This window comes from Oncorhynchus kisutch, linkage group LG6, assembly GCF_002021735.2.
Source record: "Oncorhynchus kisutch isolate 150728-3 linkage group LG6, Okis_V2, whole genome shotgun sequence".
Lineage (NCBI taxonomy): Eukaryota > Metazoa > Chordata > Actinopteri > Salmoniformes > Salmonidae > Oncorhynchus > Oncorhynchus kisutch.
In genome coordinates, this window is record NC_034179.2 from 27,740,624 (window position 1) to 27,766,689 (window position 26,066).

The 26,066-nt window shown below is 40.4% G+C and overlaps 1 protein-coding gene across 1 annotated transcript; it reads left to right on the forward strand.

The window, feature by feature from the left end:
• The first annotated feature begins 506 nt into the window (after nucleotides 1-506).
• Nucleotides 507-14,814, forward strand: LOC109892600 (SWI/SNF-related matrix-associated actin-dependent regulator of chromatin subfamily A member 5). Its single transcript, XM_020485260.2, has 24 exons — nucleotides 507-652; nucleotides 1,469-1,537; nucleotides 1,891-2,057; nucleotides 2,257-2,357; nucleotides 2,843-2,943; nucleotides 3,664-3,843; nucleotides 3,970-4,125; nucleotides 4,259-4,390; nucleotides 4,934-5,002; nucleotides 5,864-5,973; nucleotides 6,108-6,334; nucleotides 6,834-6,955; nucleotides 7,403-7,555; nucleotides 7,764-7,896; nucleotides 8,312-8,457; nucleotides 8,544-8,672; nucleotides 8,975-9,085; nucleotides 9,348-9,461; nucleotides 10,050-10,172; nucleotides 10,336-10,468; nucleotides 10,637-10,755; nucleotides 11,252-11,464; nucleotides 13,794-13,904; nucleotides 14,170-14,814. The coding sequence occupies exons 1-24, from the start codon at nucleotides 596-598 to the stop codon at nucleotides 14,236-14,238; spliced, it is 3,045 nt and encodes a 1,014-aa protein (XP_020340849.1). The 5' UTR covers nucleotides 507-595; the 3' UTR covers nucleotides 14,239-14,814.
• The last annotated feature ends 11,252 nt before the right edge of the window (nucleotides 14,815-26,066 follow it).

The following is a 26,066-nucleotide window of genomic DNA, read 5'->3' on the forward strand; positions in this document are numbered from 1 at the left end:
AGAAAAGCAGGTCCTTTTACTTAATTGTTTATGTTTTTGTTACCATAGGATTGCTTACTTATAAACAAATAAATGTTTTGTCATACCCGTCAGCATTCAGGGATCAAACCACCAAGTTTATAAATTACATTTGAATGCAGATTGGCTGACAGCCGTAGTATATCAGACGTTGTACGACGGGTATGACAAAACATGTATTTTTACTGCTATAATTACGTTGATAACGAGTTTATAATGGCAATAAGTCACCTCTGGGGTTTGTGGTATATGGCCAATATACCATGGCTAAGGGCTGTATTTATGCACTCTGGGTTGCATCGTGCATAAGAACAGCCCTTAGTCGTGGTATATTGGCCATGTACCCCCCTCATGCCTTATTGCTGAAATGAAACAGGGCTACCAATATTATTTCGAACGTTCTAGTGGCGTACATGGTGTTATCGCGGTATTTCAATGCTATATACTCGCGAGATATTATGAAGGGGGCGTATGCTCACAATGTACAGTCTATCTAATGACGTAGCAAGCCTTTTTGCCATGTATAACTTACACAGTCTGGTCTAAAATAACTCATGATAAAAACCGAGTCCACAGAATGTCAGATGAAGAGATTCCTTCAACTTCCAGAGAGCCTGTACCCGAAGAAGAAGAGGTGAGCATTTAAAAGCAGACATCTTCTTTTCCAGAAATATGAGATACACTGTACTGTTAGGTTGCTAGAAGTTTGCAGTTTTGTTCAATTGGGGGGAACATGGCGGGAAGGAGGCTTGCACATCTGCATAGCTCTCTTACAGATGTTAGGTAGCTACCAGGTCAGACGCTGGGCTGGCCAGCAAACATAACAATGGGTTTCGTCGTGCAATTCATAGACATTTAGCCAATATTCCCGTAGACTTCTTTAAATGCTGCCAATTTGTAACCAGTGTGACAAGCTTCGTAGTCCCAGACCGAGCCTCTGACTGTATAGTAGTAGCTTGTTGTGTATCTCACTCAGCCCTGGCAGCACAACACACGCAGCACGAGCAGCCTCAAGCAAATCAGCTGTCAATTTCAACACTGGCTGTTGTGCTTTGGGGACTATCGAGTTGGCTATAGCTAGCTACAGTAGCTATGTAATATGTTTTATGAAGAGTAGCCTAACATTAAAGGTGAAGCTAAATGCTTGAACTTCAGAAGGCATAACTTTTTGCACATTTTATAATACATTTTGAGCACACAATATGTGAACGTGCACAAAATTGATTGCACAAGCGTCACATGAAGCCAACTTGCAACCAAAGCCATAATCATTCAATATGTAGAATAATTTTGCATTAATTCTGAGGAAATTATATACAATACACAACAAATTCCACTGAAATAGAACATTTAATTGTTTTAAATTGCACATTACATTGATTAAATGTTACCAAATCATAAATATGTACAGTACGTTGAGAATGTAATAAAGTAGTCTACTGTGTTTCAGCTGAAGCCACCTCTGAAGGCTGTGCCCAAGGCGGAGGGGGAGTTGGATCCAGAGTATGAGGAGAAAAGGGTGAGACAAATTGCTTTCTCACAAACATTTTTTATAGATATCTAAATAGGATAAATTTGCGATTTTAAGATGCATTTGCAAGACATATTACTCTAGGGATTATCACGTCACACAAGAGTAGTCACATCTTGGTTGAATTCTGTGCCAGATATTTGATATGTTTATTTTTCATCATTTATTTTTCTCCAACTTTTGCAATGGGCTCCCCACTGTGGTAAATGTTTGGAATTGCAGTGTATAGGGAAAGTGAATGGCAAAATGACAGTTTAGCATAACATTGATCTCATATCCTTACTAGTAAAACAGAACCTGTTGGTTTAACTTTTTATTTTCTCCCTGTCTTTTAATCATAGAAAACAGATAGAGCGAACCGGTTTGAGTTTCTGCTCAAGCAAACAGAACTCTTTGCCCACTTCATCCAGCCTGCATCTCAGAAGTCTCCTACTTCACCCCTGAAAGTGAAACCTGGACGACCTCGCGTTAAACAGGATGAGAAACAAAATCTCCTCTCTGTTGGAGAGTATGTGACTGCTGACTTGTTTTAAGAGTCCTGACATTATTTGTATGTTTTTGAATTGTCTGTTATTTTAAATAAACAAAAGCTATTTTGGTCAATAAACCATGAAATAATAAACAATACAATATGTTTACCATTGTACCAATACCAGATATCATTATTTTTTTACAAACTATTTGTCTGCCTCCTGTGTTTTTTACAGTAACCGCCACCGACGCACGGAACAAGAAGAAGATGAGGAGTTGTTATCTGAGAGCAGGAAGGCAGCTAACGTCTTGGTTCGCTTTGAAGAGTCCCCATCCTGTATGATGTTTTCATATAGCTTAAATGCTAATGTTAACACTCTCTGTGTAAATAAACAGTAGCAGGTGTAACTCAGTGTTGTATTATATCAGGTCTATACCTATAATCCTAATTAGCTCCCATTTGAGAATAGCTGATGATGGATACGAATATCATTTCCTTTATTTTCTTTAACTTTTTACCACAGTGGGCTAAATCAGGGTTATACAGAGTGATTCTCAGTAGTCTTAAACAAATCTTCTTTGATACAAAAATATACACCTCACACACATTGATGGTTGTGGGTACCATGTCAGATATAGAGTTGAAATGTATTCCATTTTGAATTTGCATCCCAATATTACACTTTATATACTTCACAGAAGACTGAAATATAACAAAACTGTTTGACATAGAAACACCGGATCTTCATTGTATTTTTAGAGGGCGCTTTTGGTCATTGACTGCAGGAAAGGGCTACTGACATAACCTATTTTATTTTCCAGATGTGAAAAATGGAGAGCTGAGAGATTATCAAGTCCGAGGTCTCAACTGGATGATCTCCCTTTATGAAAATGGCATTAATGGAATTCTGGCTGACGAAATGGTAACGACATTACCTTAAACATGCAATTAACAATAGTTTATGTTTAAGTGCCAGAGCCTTATATTGAGATACATTTGGATATAGATATAATATACATATTTCAAGTAAGTGCCACTAGTTGTGAGTCAAGCTGTGTATGACAGGTTGTTTATTTAAGCAATAAGGCCAGAGGGGGTGTGATATATGGCCAATATACCACGACTAAGGGAGATGCAACGCTGAGTGCTGGATACTGCCCTTAGCCATGGTATATTGACCATATATCACAAACCCCTGAGGTGCCTTATTGCTATTTTAAACTGGTTACCAATGTAATTAGAAGACTCAAAATAAATGTTTTGTCATACCTGTGATATATGGTCTGATATACCTCGGCTGTCAGCCAAATCAGCATTCAGGGCTCGAACCACCCACTTTTTAATTAAGCAATAAGGCACGATGGGGTGTGGTATATGGCCAATATACCACGGCTAAGGGCTGTTCTTAAGCACGATGAAACGAGGAGTGACTGGATACAACCCTTAGTCTTGGTATATTGGCCATATACCACAAACCCCTGGGGTGCCTTATTGCTATTATAAACTGGTTACCAACGTAATTAGAGCAGTAAAATTAAATGTTTTGTCATACCCGTGGTATACAATCTGATTTAACACGGCTGTCAGCCAATCAGCATTCAGGACTCGAACTACCTACTTTATAATTGTGTGTTGACAACAGGGCTTAGGGAAGACCCTCCAAACCATTGCATTGCTGGGATACCTGAAGCACTACAGGAACATTCCAGGCCCCCACATGGTTCTGGTTCCCAAATCAACGCTACACAACTGGATGAATGAGTTCAAACGCTGGGTACCAACCCTGAAGGCTGTCTGTCTTATTGGGGACAAGGATGCAAGAGTATGTCCTGTTTTTTCTCTTGATTGACACTGATTGAAAATGTGTCCTCTTATAAAGCATTATCAAGTGGGTAGCTAACCAAGACCACAGATGACTCCTTTGACAAATGTTCTCCTTATTGGCTAGGCGGCGTTCATCCGCGATGTCATGATGCCAGGGGAATGGGATGTTTGTGTCACATCCTATGAGATGGTCATCAGAGAAAAATCGGTCTTCAAGAAGTTCAACTGGAGATACCTTGTCATCGACGAAGCTCACAGGATAAAAAATGAGAAGTCCAAGGTATGTACTCGAATGAAAATAATTGTGGTCTGAACCAAGCTTTTCTTTCTACTTTTCAATTAATTAAACTCTGGCCAATACATTTTTTAAAAATGATATTTATGTAATCTTAACATCTGTCCGGTGTTGTCAGCTCTCAGAGATTGTCCGTGAGTTCAAAACCACCAACCGTCTCCTCCTGACTGGAACACCTCTGCAGAACAATCTCCATGAGCTGTGGTCACTCCTCAACTTCCTGCTGCCTGATGTCTTCAACTCTGCCAATGTGAGTGCTACCTCTGTCTGTTCTCTCCATGTATTTCTCTAGTAGGGATATTCCTCTCCTTTAGATGAATGTGACTGGAATGCTAAATGGAGGAAGAAAATAAAATCATCTCGCTCCAGGCAAAATGAACTGCATTATTTTGTTGTTTTGTGTCAAAAGACCCTCCAGCAGTAACTTAATGTTTTTTGTTGTTCCATTTTATACCACCTAGTTTCAATGAGCATCTGTCAATCACGGAAGTCCTCAGACTGACATGCTTCTTGTCTTTCCATGATGTGTCAGAGAGGGAAAGGTAGCCCCGAGCACAGGCCTCCCCCTCAGGCACTGCTCTGTTCTGTTGTCAGTTCCTCCAAGTTTGTCTGGGATCCCTCACCCCCACAAGCTGTAGCTTATCATATGTATCCTGTCCTTTCTCTAACACATTCCCCTCTGCAAATGAAGCCAAAGCAGAATCATCTTTACTCTCTCAAAATTATATTTTGCACTTTCATGGAAAATCTTTACTTGTTGAAAACAAAAGGAAAATGTTCCTTATATTCTCAGGACTTTGATTCTTGGTTTGACACCAACAACTGTCTGGGGGACCAGAAGCTGGTGGAGCGTCTGCATGCGGTAAGCTGTGTTTCACATTTCCATTACTCTCAGAGATTACTGCAGAATTCTCCTTATCTCTTATTCTGTTGTGTTAAGAGATGGATAATAAAATGTCTTTAGTTAGAAAAGCATTTGCCTTGTTAGTGTGCTGTTTGTTATAGAGCCCGACCGATTATATCGGTTCACTGATATTATCATCCGATATTGGCCTTTTAAACGCTATATCGCTGTCAGCTGATAATTCCACTGATAACCGATATTCAATAAATAGGATGAAAAAAGGGAATGTCGTGCTGATCTGAACACTTCTATTGATGTCATTATTTAACATTTGAAGCATATTTGTTGAACAATTGCTCTTTTGGATGGCAAATTATGAGAAATCAGAGTAAGGAAATGAAATTTTGCTGCTGTGAAACAGTATATTGGCAGATAAATCGGTATCGGTATGTTTTAACTCCCCAAAAATCGGAATCGGTATTGGACCCAAATAAACTTACATATATGTCAGGCTCTAGTAGGTGCTTAGGCCTTTCCTTCTTGTGTAATAGGCTGTTTGTTCAGGTGCTTAGGCCTTTCCTTCTTGTGTATAACGTGATGTTTGTTCAGGTGCTAAGGCCTTTCCTTCTTGTGTATAACGTGATGTTTGTTCAGGTGCTGAGGCCTTTCCTTCTTGTGTATAACGTGCTGTTTGTTCAGGTGCTAAGGCCTTTCCTTCTTGTGTATAACGTGATGTTTGTTCAGGTGCTGAGGCCTTTCCTTCTTGTGTATAACGTGATGTTTGTTCAGGTGCTGAGGCCTTTCCTTCTTGTGTATAACGTGCTGTTTGTTCAGGTGCTGAGGCCTTTCCTTCTTGTGTATAACGTGATGTTTGTTCAGGTGCTAAGGCCTTTCCTTCTGCGTCGGATAAAAGCTGAAGTGGAGAAAAATCTGCCTCCCAAAAAAGAGGTGAAGATTTACCTCGGACTGAGTAAGATGCAGCGAGAATGGTATGTTTTTGGTTCAAATACTTTGTCCTTCCCAGTGTTGCCCATAGCTTGTGTTGGTTCAACATTTCTACTAATTAAATTCTTTCCAAAATAATTTCAAATTAAAAAAGGTTTTGTTGTTCTATTTTTGTTAGGTACACACGAATTCTGATGAAAGACATTGACATCCTCAATTCTTCTGGAAAAACAGACAAGATGCGCCTGTTGAATATCTTGATGCAACTGCGGAAGTGCTGCAACCACCCATACCTGTTTGACGGGGCCGAGCCCGGGCCCCCCTACACTACCGACAGTCACTTGGTCACCAACAGTGGCAAGATGGTGGCCCTGGATAAACTGCTGCCCAAAGTCCAGGAACAAGGTGATACACCCATCATTCAAGGATTTTACTGTAGTTTATCCCATTGATGTATACTGTAGTATCCCATCTTCATGTATATTTGATGTGTTTATCTCAAAGAGATCTGTGGTTGTCACTGTACATTTGCAGTTGTAACAGACTATGCAATAGGTTGTCTATGCAAACTCTGATAAATGGAAGAACATAATGGTCTTTAAAAGGCAAGGACAACCTCAGAGGACGCAGGCTCAAAAGATTGCGTACTGTTGAAGGATATCAGGATTCACGTGTAGAATTTATCATTTTCTTGCGAAGTTTTCTTGATGAGAAAGGTTCATTTGACTCTCAAATCAGCCATGCTCATTTAGAATGAGATGAATCAAACCTTCCTGCCATGCAAGAAACCCTATGAATAATTTTCTCTCTTTGGAGATTGCATTTGAGCTATGTGACCTGATAGTGTATGTATGCTGTTCTGCTCTCTAATGGAATGACTATGTTTTGTCTCATTGGTTGCCAGGGTCTAGAGTCCTCATCTTCAGCCAGATGACCAGGGTCCTTGACATCCTTGAGGACTACTGCATGTGGAGAGGTTATGAGTACTGCCGTCTAGATGGAAACACTCCACACGAAGCCAGACAGGTACGGAGCATGACTTCAGCTGATGAGGCCTCATTGGCCACAACACAGGCTCCCATGGAAACCTTAAGGAGCTATAGTGGAACAGTATCAAATCTTTAAAAAGTTTAAGCCACTACTTTGTCTACCGTGCTCGTGCTGACCCTGCTTGTAAAAATGTTTGCACTAATGTGTAAAGTGTCTACTTCAACTACATAAAAACTGATATTTTAGACATTGTCTGCCTAATGTTTTATGGCACAGGTGTCAAACTCATTCCACGGAGGGCCGAGTGTCTGCGGGTTTTCGCTCCTCCCTTGTACTTGATTGATTAAATAAGGTCTCTAATTAGTAAGGAACTCCCCTCACCTGGTTGTCTAGGTCTTAATTATGAGGAAAAAATTAAACCTGCAGACACTAGGCCCACCATGGAATGAGTTTGACACCCCTGCTTTATGGCTGTGTTTCTAGGATGCCATAGAGGCCTACAATGCTGAAAACAGCAGCAAGTTCATTTTCATGTTGAGCACCAGAGCTGGAGGTCTGGGCATTAACCTGGCAACTGCAGACGTCGTCATCCTGTATGACTCTGACTGGAACCCTCAAGTGGACCTGCAAGCAATGGTGAGAAACATTTCATTTGTGGCTTCCTTGGAAATGTACATCTATATATTAAGTGTTTGGAAAAGTAAGTATTAGTCATTTAGTGTGAAATTCTATGTCATGCATACAAAAATACTAGTAATGTTAATTTATAACACTGGCTTGTATTTCAAAGAAATAGACACCTCATCAACTGAGGCAATCGGTGTGTTTGTTTTTGCCTCTCTAGGACAGGGCTCATAGGATTGGTCAGAAGAAACCAGTGCGTGTGTTCCGCCTCATCACTGATAATACAGTCGAAGAGAGGATTGTAGAAAGAGCTGAGATGAAGTTGAGGCTAGACTCCATAGTTATACAACAAGGTATTCAGCATGTTTTTGATTCCAACTTCATGGTTTGTCATTACATGTTAAGCAATGGTCTTTGGGACAGGTAAGACAGACAGACCTTGGTTAGGCTTGGGACAAAATGATACCAAATGCATGCATGTATGCAGATCACACAAGGTTGGTGGCACCTTAACTGGGGAGGACAGGCTTGTGGTAATGCCTGGAGCGGAGTGAGTGAAATGGTATCAAATACAGCAAACACATGGTTTCCATTCGCTCCATTCCAGCCATTATTATGAACCGTCCTCCCCTCAGTAGCCTCCTGTGATACAGATACTACTATCAGTTTCCAGAAGGATCTAGACCCTGAGACATGAATGTAAGAGGCTGCCGCAGAGTACATTCAGTCCCACACCCCAACTACTTCTCACATCTTTCAACTTTCCAGGGAGGCTGATGGAGCAGTCCAACAAACTGGGGAAAGATGAGATGCTGCAGATGATCAGGCATGGGGCCACTCACGTCTTCGCCTCCAAAGACAATGAGCTCACAGATGAAGACATCAACACTATCTTAGAGAGGGGGGCAAAGAAGGTGAGTGAGGGAACAGCACATAGTGTTTGGTTGGCAGACTGGCTGTTTGGTTCTCTGTGCTGACCTGTCCTTTTGACCTGTCCTAGACGGCTGAGATGAACGAGCGCATGGAGTCTCTGGGAGAGAGCTCCCTCAGGAACTTCACGGTGGACACAGGAGGAGCAGAGACCAGCCTCTACAACTTTGAAGGGGAGGACTACAGAGAGAAGCAAAAGGTATCACATTACTACATGCTTTGTCATGGCTCTTGACCAGTTAATAGTATCAAAGAGACGCTTGAGATGATACTGTACGTAAATTAGCTCGTTCCCTTGTGCCTCAGGTTTAATTTAATTTCAGTTATTGAACTTTGTGAATACTGTGATAAGAGGTAGATATGACGTACAGAGTATGCTATTCATAGATGCTTATGACATAAACTTTATGAAACCACCATAACCATAGAATGAGGTGTACATCATATACCATATACTGACTTGATTCCCCTTGTGAGTCATGACCTGGCCTTGTTTTGTAGCTGAGTATGATGGAATGGATTGAGCCTCCTAAAAGAGAGAGGAAAGCCAACTATGCGGTGGATGCCTACTTCAGAGAAGCCCTGCGTGTCAGTGAACCTCGAGCCCCCAAGGTAACGCCCACTCACAGATTAAGCACACAGAAACTTCAAGGGCTGCCGCCTTGCTTTGTATCCCTGCTTATAAACAACATGCTTATTCAAGGGCTGCCCCCTTGTTCATGGGTGAGTTGCTAGTCAGTAGTCAATCCTTCGTCTTGTTTCCCCATTCTTCCAAATAATGATGGCCAGTCAGGTCAGAAAGATGTCCATGGAAGTGGCGTACATGTTAATCTTGCTCACCAGAACATGATTAATAATGATGACTGTATTTCAGGCCCCACGTCCCCCCAAACAGCCCAACATCCAGGACTTCCAGTTCTTTCCTCCTCGCCTGTTTGAGCTGCTGGAGATGGAGATCCTTTATTACAGGAAGACTATAGGCTACAAGGTAAGAGAGCTGTAGTTAAGTTCGTTGTCTGATAGATAAAGAAAGTGTGCATATGTTATCTTATGTACAGTAGCTTTAAGCTTGGCCGTTTATAGTAATGTTTTTTTGTTTCCACGTCTTGCTGGTTCTATTTTACTGAAACAATTTACAAAGTTCAATATTTAAAAAACAACATTTTGAAATCTGTTGGTTTGGGCTTTCACAGAGCCAACATGTTACACATGGGAGTCGTGGATAGAGTCCATAGAAGTGTGTCTCAACTCTGACATTTGTGAGCAGCATCCCAAGTGCTTCGCTGTGCCGAGGCACTCACTGCCAGGGCAGGCTGCTGAACTGAGACAGATTGGAGCTTGTGCTCCTCCATGGTGCCAGAACCACAGAACACACACACACATTCCCCCTATGCCACCTGATCCCAGGGTACATCTGTTCAGTTAGTCTGGTTCCCCAACAGGCCTGTCTATCGCGTCACCCAGCCTAAGCAGTCTCTTGCCTCGTAGCGAGAGACGGAGCCGTTCAGTGTTATGTCTCATTGGAGCTGTCTCTATTAGGAGCTGTGTGTCTGTTCTCTCCCCTGTGCCGCTGCAGGTCCCCAGGAGCCCTGACATTCCCAACGCTGCCCAGGTGCAGAAGGAGGAGCAGAGGAAGATTGACGAGGCGGGGCCCCTCAGTCCCGAGGAGACTGAGGAGAAGGAGAAACTTCTCACACAGGTACTGCAGGGTGCTAGGCGAGACACAACTTTCGAGATTCCTGAATAAATTATTTTAGTAAGTAAGATCCCTATTTGTTTGTCACAAAAAGTGCCATGTTATTGGACATTCTAAAGCTTTCATCTAAGCAAGTGCTGTGTTTGTGGTGAATGTTGTTTCACAGGGGTTCACAAGTTGGAACAAGCGAGATTTCAATCAGTTCATTAAAGCCAATGAGAAATACGGCCGTGATGACATCGACAACATCGCTCGGGAAGTCGAGGGGAAAAACCCTGAGGAAGTCATTGAATATTCTGGTAAAATACCGGTCCTCATCAGAATCATCCTCATATTTATTCCATTATAATTGTGTTTCCTTTAGACACATTCTTGTATCTGTTTTAAATAACCATGGTTATTACAGATTATAACTTTTTTATGCGCCACACGAGTCCTTTCACACATGTTCTTGTTTTATTTTCAAGCCATTTTCTGGGAGCGGTGCAATGAACTCCAGGATATTGAAAAAATCATGGCTCAGATCGAGCGTGGCGAGGCCCGTATCCAGAGGAGGATCAGCATTAAGAAGGCGCTGGATGCAAAGGTCAACTACTGTACTTTTTACTCATTTCTATTGGGCACAAAAACATCTGAAACACAACCAAAACAAACAGCCAATGCATCCACAATTTGTAGAGTCACAAGCTTGATGTAGTCATTGCGTGCTATGAATATGGGAACAAATACTTAACCTTTACTACTTTAATACACATGTAAGTGAATTTGTCCCAATAATTTTACTCCCCTAAAATGGAGGGACTATGTACAAAAAGTGCTGTAATTTGGATGGAAATACCCTCAAATTAATGCTGACAGTCTGCACTTTAACCTCCATAGTCATTGTTTGATTTGAAATCCAAACTTTTGAGCCAAAAAAATGCTTCACTGTCCCAATAATTACAGAGGGCACTGTATTTCCTGTGGTAGATACTCTGGAAATTACATATTTAAATGTACTACTATGAACCTCTTGAGTATGCTCCAAGATTACTTCTTATTTTCAAATTGACTAAATGGAAATGTTGTTTTGATCGTTTCAGATTGCGAGATACAAGGCCCCATTCCACCAGTTGAGGATTCAGTATGGCACCAATAAAGGGAAGAACTACACGGAGGAGGAGGACAGGTTCCTGATCTGTATGCTCCACAAGATGGGCTTTGACAAGGAGAATGTTTATGAAGAACTCCGACAGTGTGTCCGGAATGCTCCCCAGTTCAGATTCGACTGGTTCATCAAGTCCCGAACTGCCATGGTACAATATGTCTTGAACAGTTTGACTATTTATGTTACAGAAGTCTTGGGTGAGCAAACATGGGGACACTTACAGTATTTGAGATGACACCTGGGCTGCCTCTGGGATAGTTCATGAACCCAGTTATAGTGTCTTAAGCCCTAGTGCTAACGTGCACCTTTTGTCTTGATCATCATTATACCAGCTTTTAAAATATTTTGACATGTAGCACCATTGACTTATGGCATCTGTAATTTTGTAACAAATTATATTATTTCAAATAGTATGTCAAATCATTTGCATACATGGAGGCGCCAGCTAATCTGGTCACAATGCGGATACAGTGGACGGATAAGAGACACATTTTATTAGTACAATGTGTTGACACGACAAACCTTGATCAGATAGTGATTGGATCATATTAATCAGATCAGGAAACGTACATGTTAGTGCAAGGTGTAAATGAGGCTTTTGTGTCCTCCTTCGCTGTCTCTGGACCATCATAAAAACTTGTTTCATTACTTTTATTATAGACTTTGCAGTGAGTTCAGAGACAATCTTGTTTGCTTTCCTCTCACATGATCTATAATAGGTATCGTTGAATACAGAATTGTATTTGTTTCAATGTGGCCCTTATTTACAAGTTGAGATGGATGGGAATTCATGGGAGGAAAGACTATTGTTCAGGTTCACGCATACATAGACACTTCCTTGCAAACAATAATGAGTCGTTAGGACGTCCCCAGGACATCACAAAATGGTCAGCTGAAGTCATCAGGACGTTGTGTCATGGTCCCCTGGAGGGTTTTGTCTAGTTCCTGGTTTTTCCCGGGGACGTTGCCTGATTGTTGCAAAGAAACACCCCCACCCCCCCTCAAAAAAAAATATAAATAATTACACCACTTGTTACTGTTGCCAAGCCTATCAAGGCCCTGATTGGTGAACCACTGATACAGTCTCAGCTCTTTGTCTTTTAGCAATGCTAGGGACACCCACACATAAACAGTGCTTTTAACTTACATATTTGACATGCATGATTACATTATGTATACAATAATTATTATTTAACATGTCCTCACCTGGGCTTTGAACTGACAACCTCTTGGTTCACAGCATTCTACTCTTCCTGCTACGCCATGTCAGTATCAATGACTGGTTTCACTTTGACTTCAAAGTAAATCTCAGCTCTGTTAAAAATACACTGAAGAAAAACTATTATATTTATCATAGGGATTCAGGAGTAACATAAAAACAGAATAATATGCCCCACCAACATCAGACTGCTGCATACTGAAAATCTCAACTCAAATCACTGAAATAAGTCAGTGAAATCAATGAGAGAATAGTCAGATTAACTGATAACTAAAATAGCAGTCTCCTGCTAAATGCAGAGATTTATTATAGGTAATGAATGTGTAGGGGACTTCTGAAATTCTCCCGACTTTGCGGCGCAGCAGGAAGATCAGCATACCCCAAATCCAGAGGTTGAGAGTTCAAATCCTAGGTGGGGTCATATTGAAAAGTTACTAGTGATCATGTCAAATGTAATCATATTCTTGTTGATTTAAGATTTTTTACACAATTTTAGCTGAACAGCGTCCTACTTACCTTAAAACCCCCATTCCATCATCACGTAACAAAAACCTCTAGAGGGTCTGGACACAACGTCCCATGAATGTCTAGGGAACCTTAAGAGGACGATGACACAACATCCCAAGAATGTCCTAAAAATGTTCTCGGGGACATCCCCGGGACAAACCAGAACTAGGCAAAACCTCCAGGGAACCGTGACACAATGTCCCAAGAACGTTTCAGGTGACCTTCAGGAGACCATAACACAATGTCCCAAGAACATCTTAAAAATATCCCTGGGTCAAACCGGGAACTATAGAATGGACCCCCAGAGCATGGTCCCTTGGGACCATCACGTAATGTTCTTAGAATGTGCTCGGAACGTCAGTGGGATAACGTCATGCTGAAACCCTTAAGGGACCAAATGGGAACATTGACAAATGTCCTCAGGACGTACCCTGTTTGCTAGGTCACCTCTCTGGGGTTATTGGGAACATCGCCAAATGTCCTCCGGACGTCCCCTGTTTGCTGTGTTACCTCTCTGGGGTTATTTATCATTACTTTGTGTTTTTGACAAAGTGGTATGTTACATGAACTGTTTTGGTTAATAAAATGTCAATATTATGAACAAAAGCTGTAATAACCACACAAGGAGAATAATGAATAAATATTAAAAAATTGTTTGCTTCAAACAGACTGGCTAACCGAGAGGAACATCAGACATCCATTGTAGTATCGTTTTGTTTTCTCTACAAACAGTTTCCTCTTCTTCCCCCAGGAACTTCAGCGACGCTGTAACACTCTCATCTCCCTCATCGAAAAAGAAAATATGGAGATTGAGGAAAAGGAACGTGCTGAAAAGAAGAAAAGGACCACAAAAAGCCAGATGGTAATTGATCTTACTGTTTCAAAACAATCATATACACATTTTAAGGTACAAAATGGGTTTAACCATAAACACACAACCAGTGGTTTTGTTTTTGGGATAAACATTTTGTGGGAAGAAAATGACATATTGGCTAACCATCTTGAGGATTCCAAACCATGTTACCATGAAAAAACGTGTCAATACTCATGTTAGAATATTAAAATTTCAGTGATTACATACATTGTAACATTTACAAGTAGACATGTCATTGATTTGATTCTGTCAGGCTCACAAAAGGAAGGCAGATGCATCATCAGAAGCCACAGGACGTAAAGAGAAGAAAGCCAGAGCCTGAAGACGTCATTGAACTAATGTAGCTCCCATCAGGTCCAATCCTAACTTGAAAGATAAGTAATTCGATAATTTGATTTATGCACACAGATCTCAAATTAGGATTCGGCCCATCATTAACAAACAGCATTAATCACCCACACAAAAAAATACAAACACAACATTCAATAGCTGTAGTAATTTCTGTGGAAGTGAGTGGTTTCTCATTTTTAAGACATTTTGTATTGCTGTTTTTGCAAGTGTTTGATGCACTTTTCAACTCAACATGCTATATACGTATGTACGTATTTGTTTTGATTGTTGTCTCATGTCTTGTGTAATTGGTGGTGAAATAACGATGGCTGTTGTTTAAGCTATGTGTTTGACACATTGTTATTATGCTTCATTAAGTGGTTCCCCTTATGCACTTTATATAACCTATTGCTTTGCACATGTCCTAAGCTCTTTTTATACTGAGTTTAATTTCATCTATCCTTTTAAGCTGTGTTGGTATTTGAACAAAAAGTGATTGTTGTATTTCGCTTTTCCTGTTGTATTTTCTTATGTGTGAGTTCACTTATTAAACAAAATCCAACCTTAATTATATAGTAGTTGGCATTTTTTGCATGTAACTATTTTGATAGGTCTCACAAAATCCTCCTACGTTATATTAAAATCACTAAACTAATATAAAGGACGCTGTGAACCCAACAGTAACAGATAGTATTACAAAAGCACTACCTAGTACCAACTTACTGTCTGTTGTATTTGGCACTGACTGTGATAACACGTTGGACCCCCATTTTTGTAGCCATAAAATGTGTGTCGTTCCCCTTTTAACAAGTTCTAGAGCATTAATAATCTTCACTGAGCAATGAGGTTGAATTTAAGCTGCTCATGTGTTATTGGGAGGAACTCTTCGTGCCTCCATGGCCCAATTCTTAATAAGGATGACGTTACACTGTATGTCCACATGGGGGCATTTTAACGCTGTCCTAGAATAAAGGTGGCGTTAAAGCAGTGGACTAGTCTGAGAGTAAGCTATATTCATCGTGTCATTTAAATAACCTGTTAAGAAACCCCTTATATTGCAAACCACCCTGCAGTCATGTTGATCTTCGCCTTGAACCAACTCAACTCGTTTTTAAAATTTGTATTATTGTTTTCAAAAAGCACACACATACCGTTAATCCAATTTAAATAGAATTGCTGCTTCAGAGAGTGTAAACACTGAGACTGCGTTAACATGATCTGATGGAGACTGCGATATTAGCCCCGGCAATTTAACTAACAAACTTACAAACAACAGTAGCTTGCATAAGGTGTCTTCTGCCAGAGCTTCAAAAAGTATTTTGTGGAGCTACATGTAGTCTAGTTATAATTAACACATGATGATCACTCAGGTGTGATAAATGTTAACAATGTTACTTCCTTCCTAATGCATGGATTATCTAATTATCAGTTAACAGTGATGTTCTCATTTGTCGTTTCAAAAATGTATTTATTTAAATCCTGCGCTAATTAGGAGCTTTAGTTTGTGTCACTTATTGTAGTTGCTGTACAGAATTTAAATTGTGACTGGTGACAACAGTAAGCCTATTTTAGCAGACTAAACTACATAAGATGCATTAATGCTGTATAGGAATATTGTAGTTGTGTGTCTTATGTTTGGGTGCATTGTCAATCAATAAAATATTACACTGGGCTACTGCATCATCTGAAAGACAACCATTGTGTGATATACTGACGATGTGTCAAATAGTCATTTCTTTGTGCTGATGCGTCTGATTCCCTTAGTTAAAGAGTGAGAGTCATTCTGTTGTCCTAGAGAATAGCCCAAGGTGAACTGTTGTCTTCTAAATGCTCGGTGAGAGAAGGGAGCCATGATGCATGACAGCCCTCATAAAACTGTCCCAAATCGTAGAGCCAGCCTATCTATAATTAAGAAATAATAAGGCCCTCTGAGATTGCCATCAGAAACAAAGGAGGAAAAACCTTCAAAGAAAGGGAAGCAAAAACAAACTCTTGAATTTCCTGGCTCTTTCACTGTGTTTCCCAGGTGAGACTGGGCTGATGAAACAACTCAAGACACGTTAGAAAGGTGATGTTTTCAAGTTGACTTAGTTCTTGTCCCTGTAGATTTGTACTCAGAGATAATTCTCCGTCACAAAGAGAATTTGTGTGTTGACAATGATATTATTGACCGTGAGTTTGTAATTGACTTCTCCAAAGATAGTATTCATCTACATTTTTCACAATAGTTGTATCAAAGTGTGAACTTTCATCTGAAATTACACATTTCATACCAATTTAGCGCTATTCAATAGAAAAGTAGATTGTGTGAAATGGCCAAATTTGAATTGGATTTGCCTGGTGGTCGTTTTGGAACGATTTACATTATGGGTGAAGAGATAACATCTTTACCTGGACCGATTGTCAATATTCATACAAAATAGACAGAGATATGTTTATTGATTGTTTGAGCCACAACACTGATGTGAAAAACCCATATGTTTGTAGAAAATGCTAAACTCAATTTTCTCTGTTTATGTATATGTTGGCCAGTCAAAATGGCATCAGCTCTGTCTGTGAGGAGGACACAATGTTGCCCCTCAGACTCTATTTGGCCAACTAAACACCCTGTGAACATGATAATAGCTTCTGTTCTCGCTGTTGGGCCCAGTAATAGAGGGGCCCAAAATTACTTGGCCTGTGTCCAAGTAATTTTCCATCACCTGATGGCTGCCAGTCAGGTTATGAGAGATGACACCCTTTACAGCGCTAACTGCTGTCTGGTGAGAGAGCAATGTTCTACATATGGCAAGATTACTTTATTCTGTTTTACAACCCAATTAGCAATGCTAATGACAGGTGTTTCATGAATTGTCTTCCAGTGTTTTCTGCAGAAAGTTTTCAGGACTAAAGTGACCTACTTGGACCAAATCACCTCACCAATCACTAAATGAACAACAGGATGGAAATCATTACCATTCCCACCCAGTTTTGATGAATATTGTTTATATTTGTATTTATACACCTCATTAGGTTGCTCTAAGAAGAGCTTTTTTCTGTCCACACAATCGGTATGACCTCCCAGTCTAATATCACTTCAGCATATCGTTTTGATGCATGATAGATGCCAAAGCCCTGGGTAGTGGTTGACAGATTTACAGATTTACATTCACACATGACCCTATCACAATGCCCCAAAGCGACAGGCTGTTTATTCCTTGTAGGGAAAAGGGAACCATTGTGCCCAGCTCGGTGTAGGCGTACACTATGCAAGTTGCTAGTTGTGGAAAGAACAGTAGGATGTATGGGATGTGCAATGCTAACAAGGGTTGAACAATTCTGGGAACGTTCAATATATTGCCTGGTTTTCCAGAAATCCTGGTTGGAGGATTACGGATTTCCTGCTTATACCCTCCTGATTCCAACCGGGATTTTGAAGAAAAAAAACGGGGAATTTATTAAATTTTGCAACCCTAAATTCTGACTTGTTGTTAAATGTGTTTTTTTAACTGTATGTTTTTTCCATGTATATCACTTTGCCTATCATATAATTCATATAGTTGCATAACAGACGACATCAACATGACACCCAGCCATCTGAGCGACATACAGTACAATGAAATAGAGAGTCTCTTTGAAGCCTGTAATTAATTCAGTTTACCATTCCTCCTACTCTTTTAACACTTGACATCCAGTCCTAATATCCCGTGGCCTTCTCTGCTGCTGGCATGTCTCCCAGAGCCTTGCCACTATGCCTTAGTGTAACTGTTAGTTCTGCTGTCAGAACTGCCTGCTGCTGCCTTTCTATTGTATTGTTTAGCCAACGCCAAGTACTTTTTCATCATCTCCATCTGCTTTCCCACCCACCCATGCGCCGTTCTTCCAAACCCTTCTGCATCTTGTGATTCACTTCTTCCTCGAATTGAAATACCACATACATCCCGTGGTACAGCCATGCTATCTTTTATCTAGCACAGCAAGTCTAACAGTACACCTGTTGACCAGCTCCCAAAATACTTCAATAAGTCCTCCCCCTGTCCCCCATGTGTGCAGGCACATCTGGCCACCACTGCTGATTGGAAATCGATCTGGCTTTATGAGAGCTGTCAATGTTTCACCTCTCGTATGCTGTTAAAAACTCAGACATGCTCTGCTGGACCTCCATTTTTTTAGATGGGCACAGGGACATGGCAAACAACTGGGTCACCTGTCACTTTATTTAAAAGAGAGAGCCCTGCATCCAATCTCACAGCAGATGTGTTCTGATCTGAGGAAAGGACTACTGTATTAAAGAGCAGCAGCGGAGCTCTGATTTTCTCCAACACCTGTAGAGGTGCTTGAATTAACCTCTGTATTCAGTCACACAGTGATTCCACTTCCCGGGGCAGGACATGGCCTAGATTACTCATTACAATCTAAATTACTCCCAGTCCAAGAGCCAGTATGGTATTCCCACTTTTTCAATCTCACAATGCATTTTTGAGGTGGGAGGAAGAATGTATCATAACTCACTGTTCATTTCCTCAGATTTATTCTACAAAGAGAAATGAAATGTATATCAAAATACGGTAGAAAGAAAATTATTTTTGATTTTTAGTTTTATGTAGATATACAAACCAGTAATTTCTAAGTATCTTATGAATCATGTTTTTTCAGGTGAAATGTTATTTTTGTCACTTTTATCTCTACTACGATGACAGAATAATTAAAACCTAAGTCAACATATTGAGGTTTCTAAATACCTCATGTAGAATATCCAATATTAAAATCTTTCCTATTCCTAACTTCCAATTTATTGTGGACATACATTATAGTAGCCTAGATCTTGTGGAAATACCAAAATGGCTGGCTGGTTGACTTCATCATGTAACATGGGTGAGGACATAGGGGACGGAACAGATAAATCCCTTGCAGAATCCATTTAGATGAAAACTGAAGAGACCTGCCCGGTCAATGGCCACAGATCGATCCAGACCTACAGTAAGTGGTCACTGGTGACTTTGAAACAGTATTTGCACTGTTTGCTTGTAATTATCAGTATTTTGAAGTACAGGATTCAAACTGTTTATTTATGGCCTCTGAAGTGGTTTATCTCAGAGTAGGTGTTGAATACCTACTGGGTGAGTGTGCAACTGTCCTCCTCTCTTAATTAAAGTGGTTGATCTGCTCATGTCCCAAAAACCCTGGGGAGGTATAGTCATTCTTTTGTAGTCCCACTTTAATATCATGCACATTCCCAGAAATGGATTCCAATTTGATATTCATGTGAAAACGTTTTATATAGAATTTTATTTTCAGACTCTATAATGTTGTTCTAATGTAGCCTAATAGAAGGAGTATGATATTGTTTTATCAAAATGTCACTTTTGATTTTAGTTTTCCGATTCTCTTTGTGAATGGTCATTGGCAGATCAAACCCACATCATTGTCTAGCTGTCTTGGTTCTAACAGAAATGTCTAGACTAGAGCTTGAAATTGTTCAGTGGTGCTATTCTTTAAATGTTAAAATAAATATAAATATAGTTTTTTTCTCATTTGTATTTTATTTAATCTACTTGGACACACCATTCATATTTTTGTTTTAAATGTGACGTCCATAATAATCATTGTCATATAAATCAAGATCTGTATGTGGGCTGGTTTCTCTCTGTCAGTCTAGTGTATGCCACATTGGATTTGACAGCAGTAAGTATTCTGGCATGCACTGCTGCAAATTTTGTTTCTTAGCAACAGGCCTCCAATAATACTGTACAAGAGTGATTTGTGATGGCTTGTTTCAGCCAAAGTGATTGAAATAATATTTAAATTGAAAATGCTTAGGGATGAAATTAATACATTTTCTTATAGAACAATACAAGAATGTTGTTTCACTAAAACAATCTCACCGTTTAAACTCAAAAAGACGAGTTACCCGTCTGACTTAAAATGTTCAGTATCAACTAACGTTTACTCAACTTGATCCATTTAATTCACAAATCATGTAGCCCTTTCCTGCTGTCAATGACAAAAATTGTCCTCTTTGGCTTAATGGGTGGAATGTTATTAATATTTTTCATAATTTCATAACGCATGCATAATTATTTTGCTTTCACTCAGAAAATCCTGTATTCCTATGTCAAACTGTTTTGTTATATTTCAGTCATCTGTGAAACCCTGCGCCTGTGTATCGACTACCGGGGCTTTAATGACATCACGGTTAAGAACCGTTACCCACTACCACTCATCGTCTTGACTTTCGAGCCTCTCCTGGAGGCTACTATCTTCTCGAAGTTGGACCTTCGGAACGCCTACCATCTGGTGCGGACACGGGATGGAGACGAGTGGAAGACAGCCTTTAACATGGCTAGCGGGCACTACAAATACCTGGTGATGCCATTCGGACTGACCAATGCTCCTGCAGTGTTCCAGGCCCTGGTTAACGATGTTCTCTGTGACACGTTGAACCGGTTCGTGTTCTTCTACCGCAATGATATCCTCGTCTTTTCCCGCTTACCTCAAGTACATGTCCTCCACGTCCGACAGGTCCTCCAGCGTCTCCTGGAGAACCAGATTTTTGTTAAAGCTGATGCGAATTCCATCGCTCCACCATCTCCTTCCTAGGAGATCTCCCCACCACCAAAAGATGCATCCCTGCGCTTTCCTTTCCCATCATCTTAACACCACTGGGAGGAATTATAACGTGGGAAATCGAGAACTACCCACGGTGAAGATGGCGTTGAAGGAGTGGAGGCACTGGTTAGAGGGAGCGGAACATCCATTCATAGTGTGGACTGATCACAAGAACCTGGAATATCTCTGCATCACCAAACGCCTCAACTCTATGCAAGCTCGATGGGCCCTGCTATTCACTCGGTTCAACTTTACCATCTCCGACCACTCGGGGTGCAAGAATGTGAAGCCTGATGGACTCTCACGCCTCTATAGCACCGCTGCTACACCATCGGACCCCGAGACCATCCTCTCTACCTCTTGTCTAGCGGCTGCACTCGTCTGGGGTATAGAGAACCAGGTCCGTGAGGCGCAGCATTCCCTGGGGGGCGCCCGGCTAACCGGATGTTTGTCCCGGACTCTGCCCATTCCCCGGTCCTGGAATGGGCTAATACTTTCAGACTTGCCTGACATCCTGGCTTCCATTGGACCCTTGCCTTTGTACGACAATGTTTTTGGTGGCCTGCCATGGTTCCTGACGTCTCCGTGTTTGTTGCCGCCTGCACTGTGTGTGCTCAGAATAAGACCCTGCAGCAAGCTCTGGCTGGCCTCCTTCAACCACTCCCTGTTCCTCACTGCCCCTGGTCATATATATCCCTGGACTTCGTCACTGGTCTCCCTCCATCAGATGGCAACACCACTATCCTTACCGTGCTGGATAGGTTTTTCCAAAGCCGCCCATTTCATTCCCCATCCCAAGTTACTCTCAGCCAAGGAGATGTCCCAGCTCATGGTACAGCACGTCTTCCAGATCCATGGACTTTCGGTGGACATGGTCCCCGAACGCAGTCCTCAGTTCTCGTGCAGGTTCTGGAAGGCGTTCTGCCTGTCCTTCGGTTTTCACCCTCAGTCCAAAGGCCAGTCGGAGCAAGCCAATCAGGACCTGGAGAAAGCTCTTCGTTGCCTTGTCTCTGCCAACCCCACCACCTGGAGCCAGCAACTTGTGTGGGTGGAATACGCCTGTAACACCCTTCCCTGCTCGGCGGCTGGTCTCTCGCCTTTCAAGTGTTCCATGGGATATCAGCCTTGGCTCTTCCCTGAGCAAAGGAAGAGTTCAGCATACCCTCGGCGTGTGTGTGCCATTCATAGGGTGAATGGGCAAGACAAAATATTTAAGTGCCATTGAACAGGGTATGGTAGTAGGTGCCAGGCGCACCGGTTTGTCAAGAACTGCAACGCTGCTGGGTTTTTCACTCTCAACAGTATCCCCTGTGTATCAAGAATGGTCCACCACCCAAGGGACATCCAGCCAAATTGACACAACTGTGGGAAGCATTGGAGTTAACGCCAGTGTCCCTGTGGAAAGCTTTTGACACCTTGTAGAGTCCATGCCCTGACGAATTGAGGCGTTCCTAATGTTCCTCAAAACATGGTTAACACTATAATTTTGATATCATGGATGGCCAATCCTTGCATCCATATTTCTATCTATAAATTTGAGAGTGGTTACATTTCTCCAGGCCCATCCCACAACGTTTTACCAAAACAGAGTTGGGGTGACCGCTTTGTTACTGTTTCAATTAAGGGATCTAGTTTTAAAAATATGAAGGCAGTGTCATTTCAGGCTCACGGGTATTACCCAAAGTAACACTTTCTCTGCCTCATGGGAGCTGTATGTCTTCTCTGGGTCAATATTTGTCATGGTAGACCTCCAAAATGATACAATGGAATTCATTTAACTATTTATGTCCATCCAGGGATGTGAATTCTTTGACGCCTTCTAGGCTTCTATGTACAGATTGGAAGCAGCCCAAACCAACCACACTTGAGAAGAAATTATTGACACGGTCTGGTAATAAAAGGATGGCCTGTTGTAAATATCAACAGCAATCCTTCAGCCATGATAAACGGTGGCCATTGAGGTCTCACAGCAATAGATCATGGTACAATGCACAGTGCTTATTTGGGGAGAAACTTGGTAGTATGAAGGTCCATATTTTCTCCACTGACAATGGTCCTCTACCAAGGGACAATCAGTCACAGCAGACACCCTTTAATGCTGTTATGGGCACTTTCTTTAAAGCATACTTTCTTTTAAGCCATATTTTGCAGCCATCATTCTGTCCATTATATTTTTTTAAGGGAACTCTCAATGAAAGATGACCATGCCCCAATTCATACTGAGTACGATTCCTTATTCCCTATCTGAAATCTATTTTTTTTGCAAAGTAATTTTTGTTGTTGTTGTATTTAACCTTTATTTAATTAGGCAAGTCAGTTAAAGATCAAATTCATATTTACAATGACAGCATACCCAGTCCCATCCCGGACGATGCTGGGCCAATTGTGCTCCGCACTATGGGACTCCCAATCACAGCCAGATGTGATTCAGCCTGGATTTGAACCAGGGACTGTAATGACATCTCTTGCACACTGCCTTAGACCACTGCGCCACTTGGGAACATTACATACTGTATAAGTTGTGTATACAGTATGTAATGTATAGATATACTACATATGGGAAATCATACAGCAATTTATATTCATGCAATAGCTTTAATATTTCATGCTGGAAACCTGTTTCAGAGAATGATACAAATTGTACATGTAAATTCTATGCCATATTAATAATTAAATAAATTAATAAGTATTTCTTTCTGCAAAAGTGACAATGTCAAAGTCACCCTGGGGTTAATAGCGTTGAGTGGACATTGATGTAACATGGGAGATGAAATTCATGTATTCTTTTTATTTTGGGGCTGTGCCTATTGTACTTCATCTAATATCTGACATGGTAGTGTGTCTCACCATGATACAGTATATGATCTTAGGAGATCTTAGGAGGTTACTTTGGCAGATATATATTTTACCCATAATCATGGTGAGCAGCAGGAAATGTAATTTCAATGGTAACACATCATGTGGGTAAATAAAATACTTGGTAGTATATTGCTGTCATTGTGTAGTATATTGCTGTCATTGTGTACTTTTTACTTCATCCTCAGAGCTTCATGCCCCATAAAATATGAAATATGTCCCTGTCAACATTTATATGCAAATGAAACCCCGATTCCTTACATTTTCCAAATGTAGACAGGGTTCGTGGCTGAAGATACTAATTGGCAGTAACCTGGCATGGGGCGTGTTTAAAGATCTTTCTTCAGCTCTCTCTCCCAAAAGTGAAGGCCTTTGAATTTGTCTTTATTAGGATTCTGCCCAGATGATGGATTCAGGGTGTCAGGTCTCTACCTGCCAGTCGAAAATGAATGTCTTTAGGATTGATTTGCTAACTTCCTTTTTTCTCAGCGTGTAGACTTGACAAAGGGTCAGCAAAGACCCTGGCAGAAGAGAGAATAATCTGTCCATACAAGATGGAAACGGAGATAAAAATCTTTAGAGAGCCATGGAGACATTCAGTGTGTCCCTTACTCTGCTTTTCAACATTGCGAGGTTGTTGATTTGTGGTTGGCTGACTATGAGCTAGTACATAGTCCTGCCAGTGACAGTAGATTTGAACCATCCATTGTGGACACACAATTATAAAAAAATATATATACATAGAATACTTTTTTTGTTTCTTCACACATAATAATGAAGTTAAGATGTGATTTTAATGTAGTTAATATGTGATTTTAATGAAGTTAAGATGTGACTTTAATTCCGTCCTTATTCAAGGTTAAAGGTTGACTATATTACACAAATATGAATATCACCCTACGCAAAACTATTATTATTGCATTTCAAAGATTATAATTAGGCTATGTTGCCAGTTTGATTCCAAATGACAACAAATATGGCACAATCTTTTGTCTATTAAGTCTTCATCAGGATAGTGTTGCTGAGAATCATTGAGACTATTGAACCCCTAACCTGAATTCAAAAGTGACTTGCTGAATAAATATGGGATCACTTCAACTGTCTAGTACCTCAACAGGAAGATCTGACATCTCTCAAATGAGCTTCAGACTTCTCAGGCTTTGCCTTTAAAGGAACAGCTCATCAAGGTTACCTTTATGTATGCTTTACAAGGCATCAGGAAAAGTCAATCTCTTTCATCCCTTGTGAACATAAGTTTGAAATCAACTACAAAGAGATCCACACTTTGAATTTTAAAAAAAACGTATGAAAGGTAAAGGCCCGGAGTTGAAAGGATATCGGACTTATTTTCAAGTGTCATACGTTTTTAAGAAATAAAACATTTATTTTTTTGCAAGAATGTGACTAAAGCATGCAATACAGTTATATTTCATTTCCCACACATAAACTTTTCTTCCTGTTCAGTCTCCTACCTCCAGGTACTTTATGTAGCTAAAGTAAAGGGTATAATAATATGGTTAATAAAGTTACATTTTTGTCTTTTTTATTTAACCTTTGTATAACTAGGCAAGTCAGTTAAGAACAATTTCTTATTTACAATGACGGCCTACCCCTGAAGCAGGGAGGAGTCACTAAGCCTCTAGGAAATAAGATTTATACATCAATAAAATGAACGGTCTTTGATAACTAATTACACTAATACCACTTCAAGTTTTACTCTATGCCAAATCCAACATTTTCCAGCCAACTATGCTCATGTTAAAACAGCGCATTAGAAATGGGCAAAGTGGCATCCACAGAGCATTTCGCTTATGGATTTCTGTTTCGTCAGATTTGACCCTTATCTTAATGTGAATGGATTTATTATATTCACTGACTTATTTTGTTGGCTACAATGTATGTTGCTGGTTATGAAAGACTGATTTCAAGGCTTGACCTTATAATGTAGATTGAATTAGCACTACTCTCGATAATTTGAGCACAAACGTGCACTCACATAATGCTGATGCAAAAAAATGCAACCTTGTTCAAGTATTAGCTCGATAAAAGGAGAAAGGCCAGAAAGAAAATGTCTAATCTAGTTATTTGTGTGCCTATCTTTTCAATTTAAATGATATTGAGGCAAATAGCTGGATATACAAAATAGATACCACAGGACATGGAATCATCTCGACATAAGAACAATTTTGAAGTCTAAAAACATCTGACAAACATTGATTTTAGAGTGAACTATCACTTTAAATGGCAATTGCTCCAGAGATTTCTGACTTTGTCAGAATCACTTTATATTTGTCAAGTAAATCTACACATACCCGGAGTTTGACTTAGTGAATAGTAATTATAAATCATTTTAAATGTGGTGCTCATGTCAGTAGC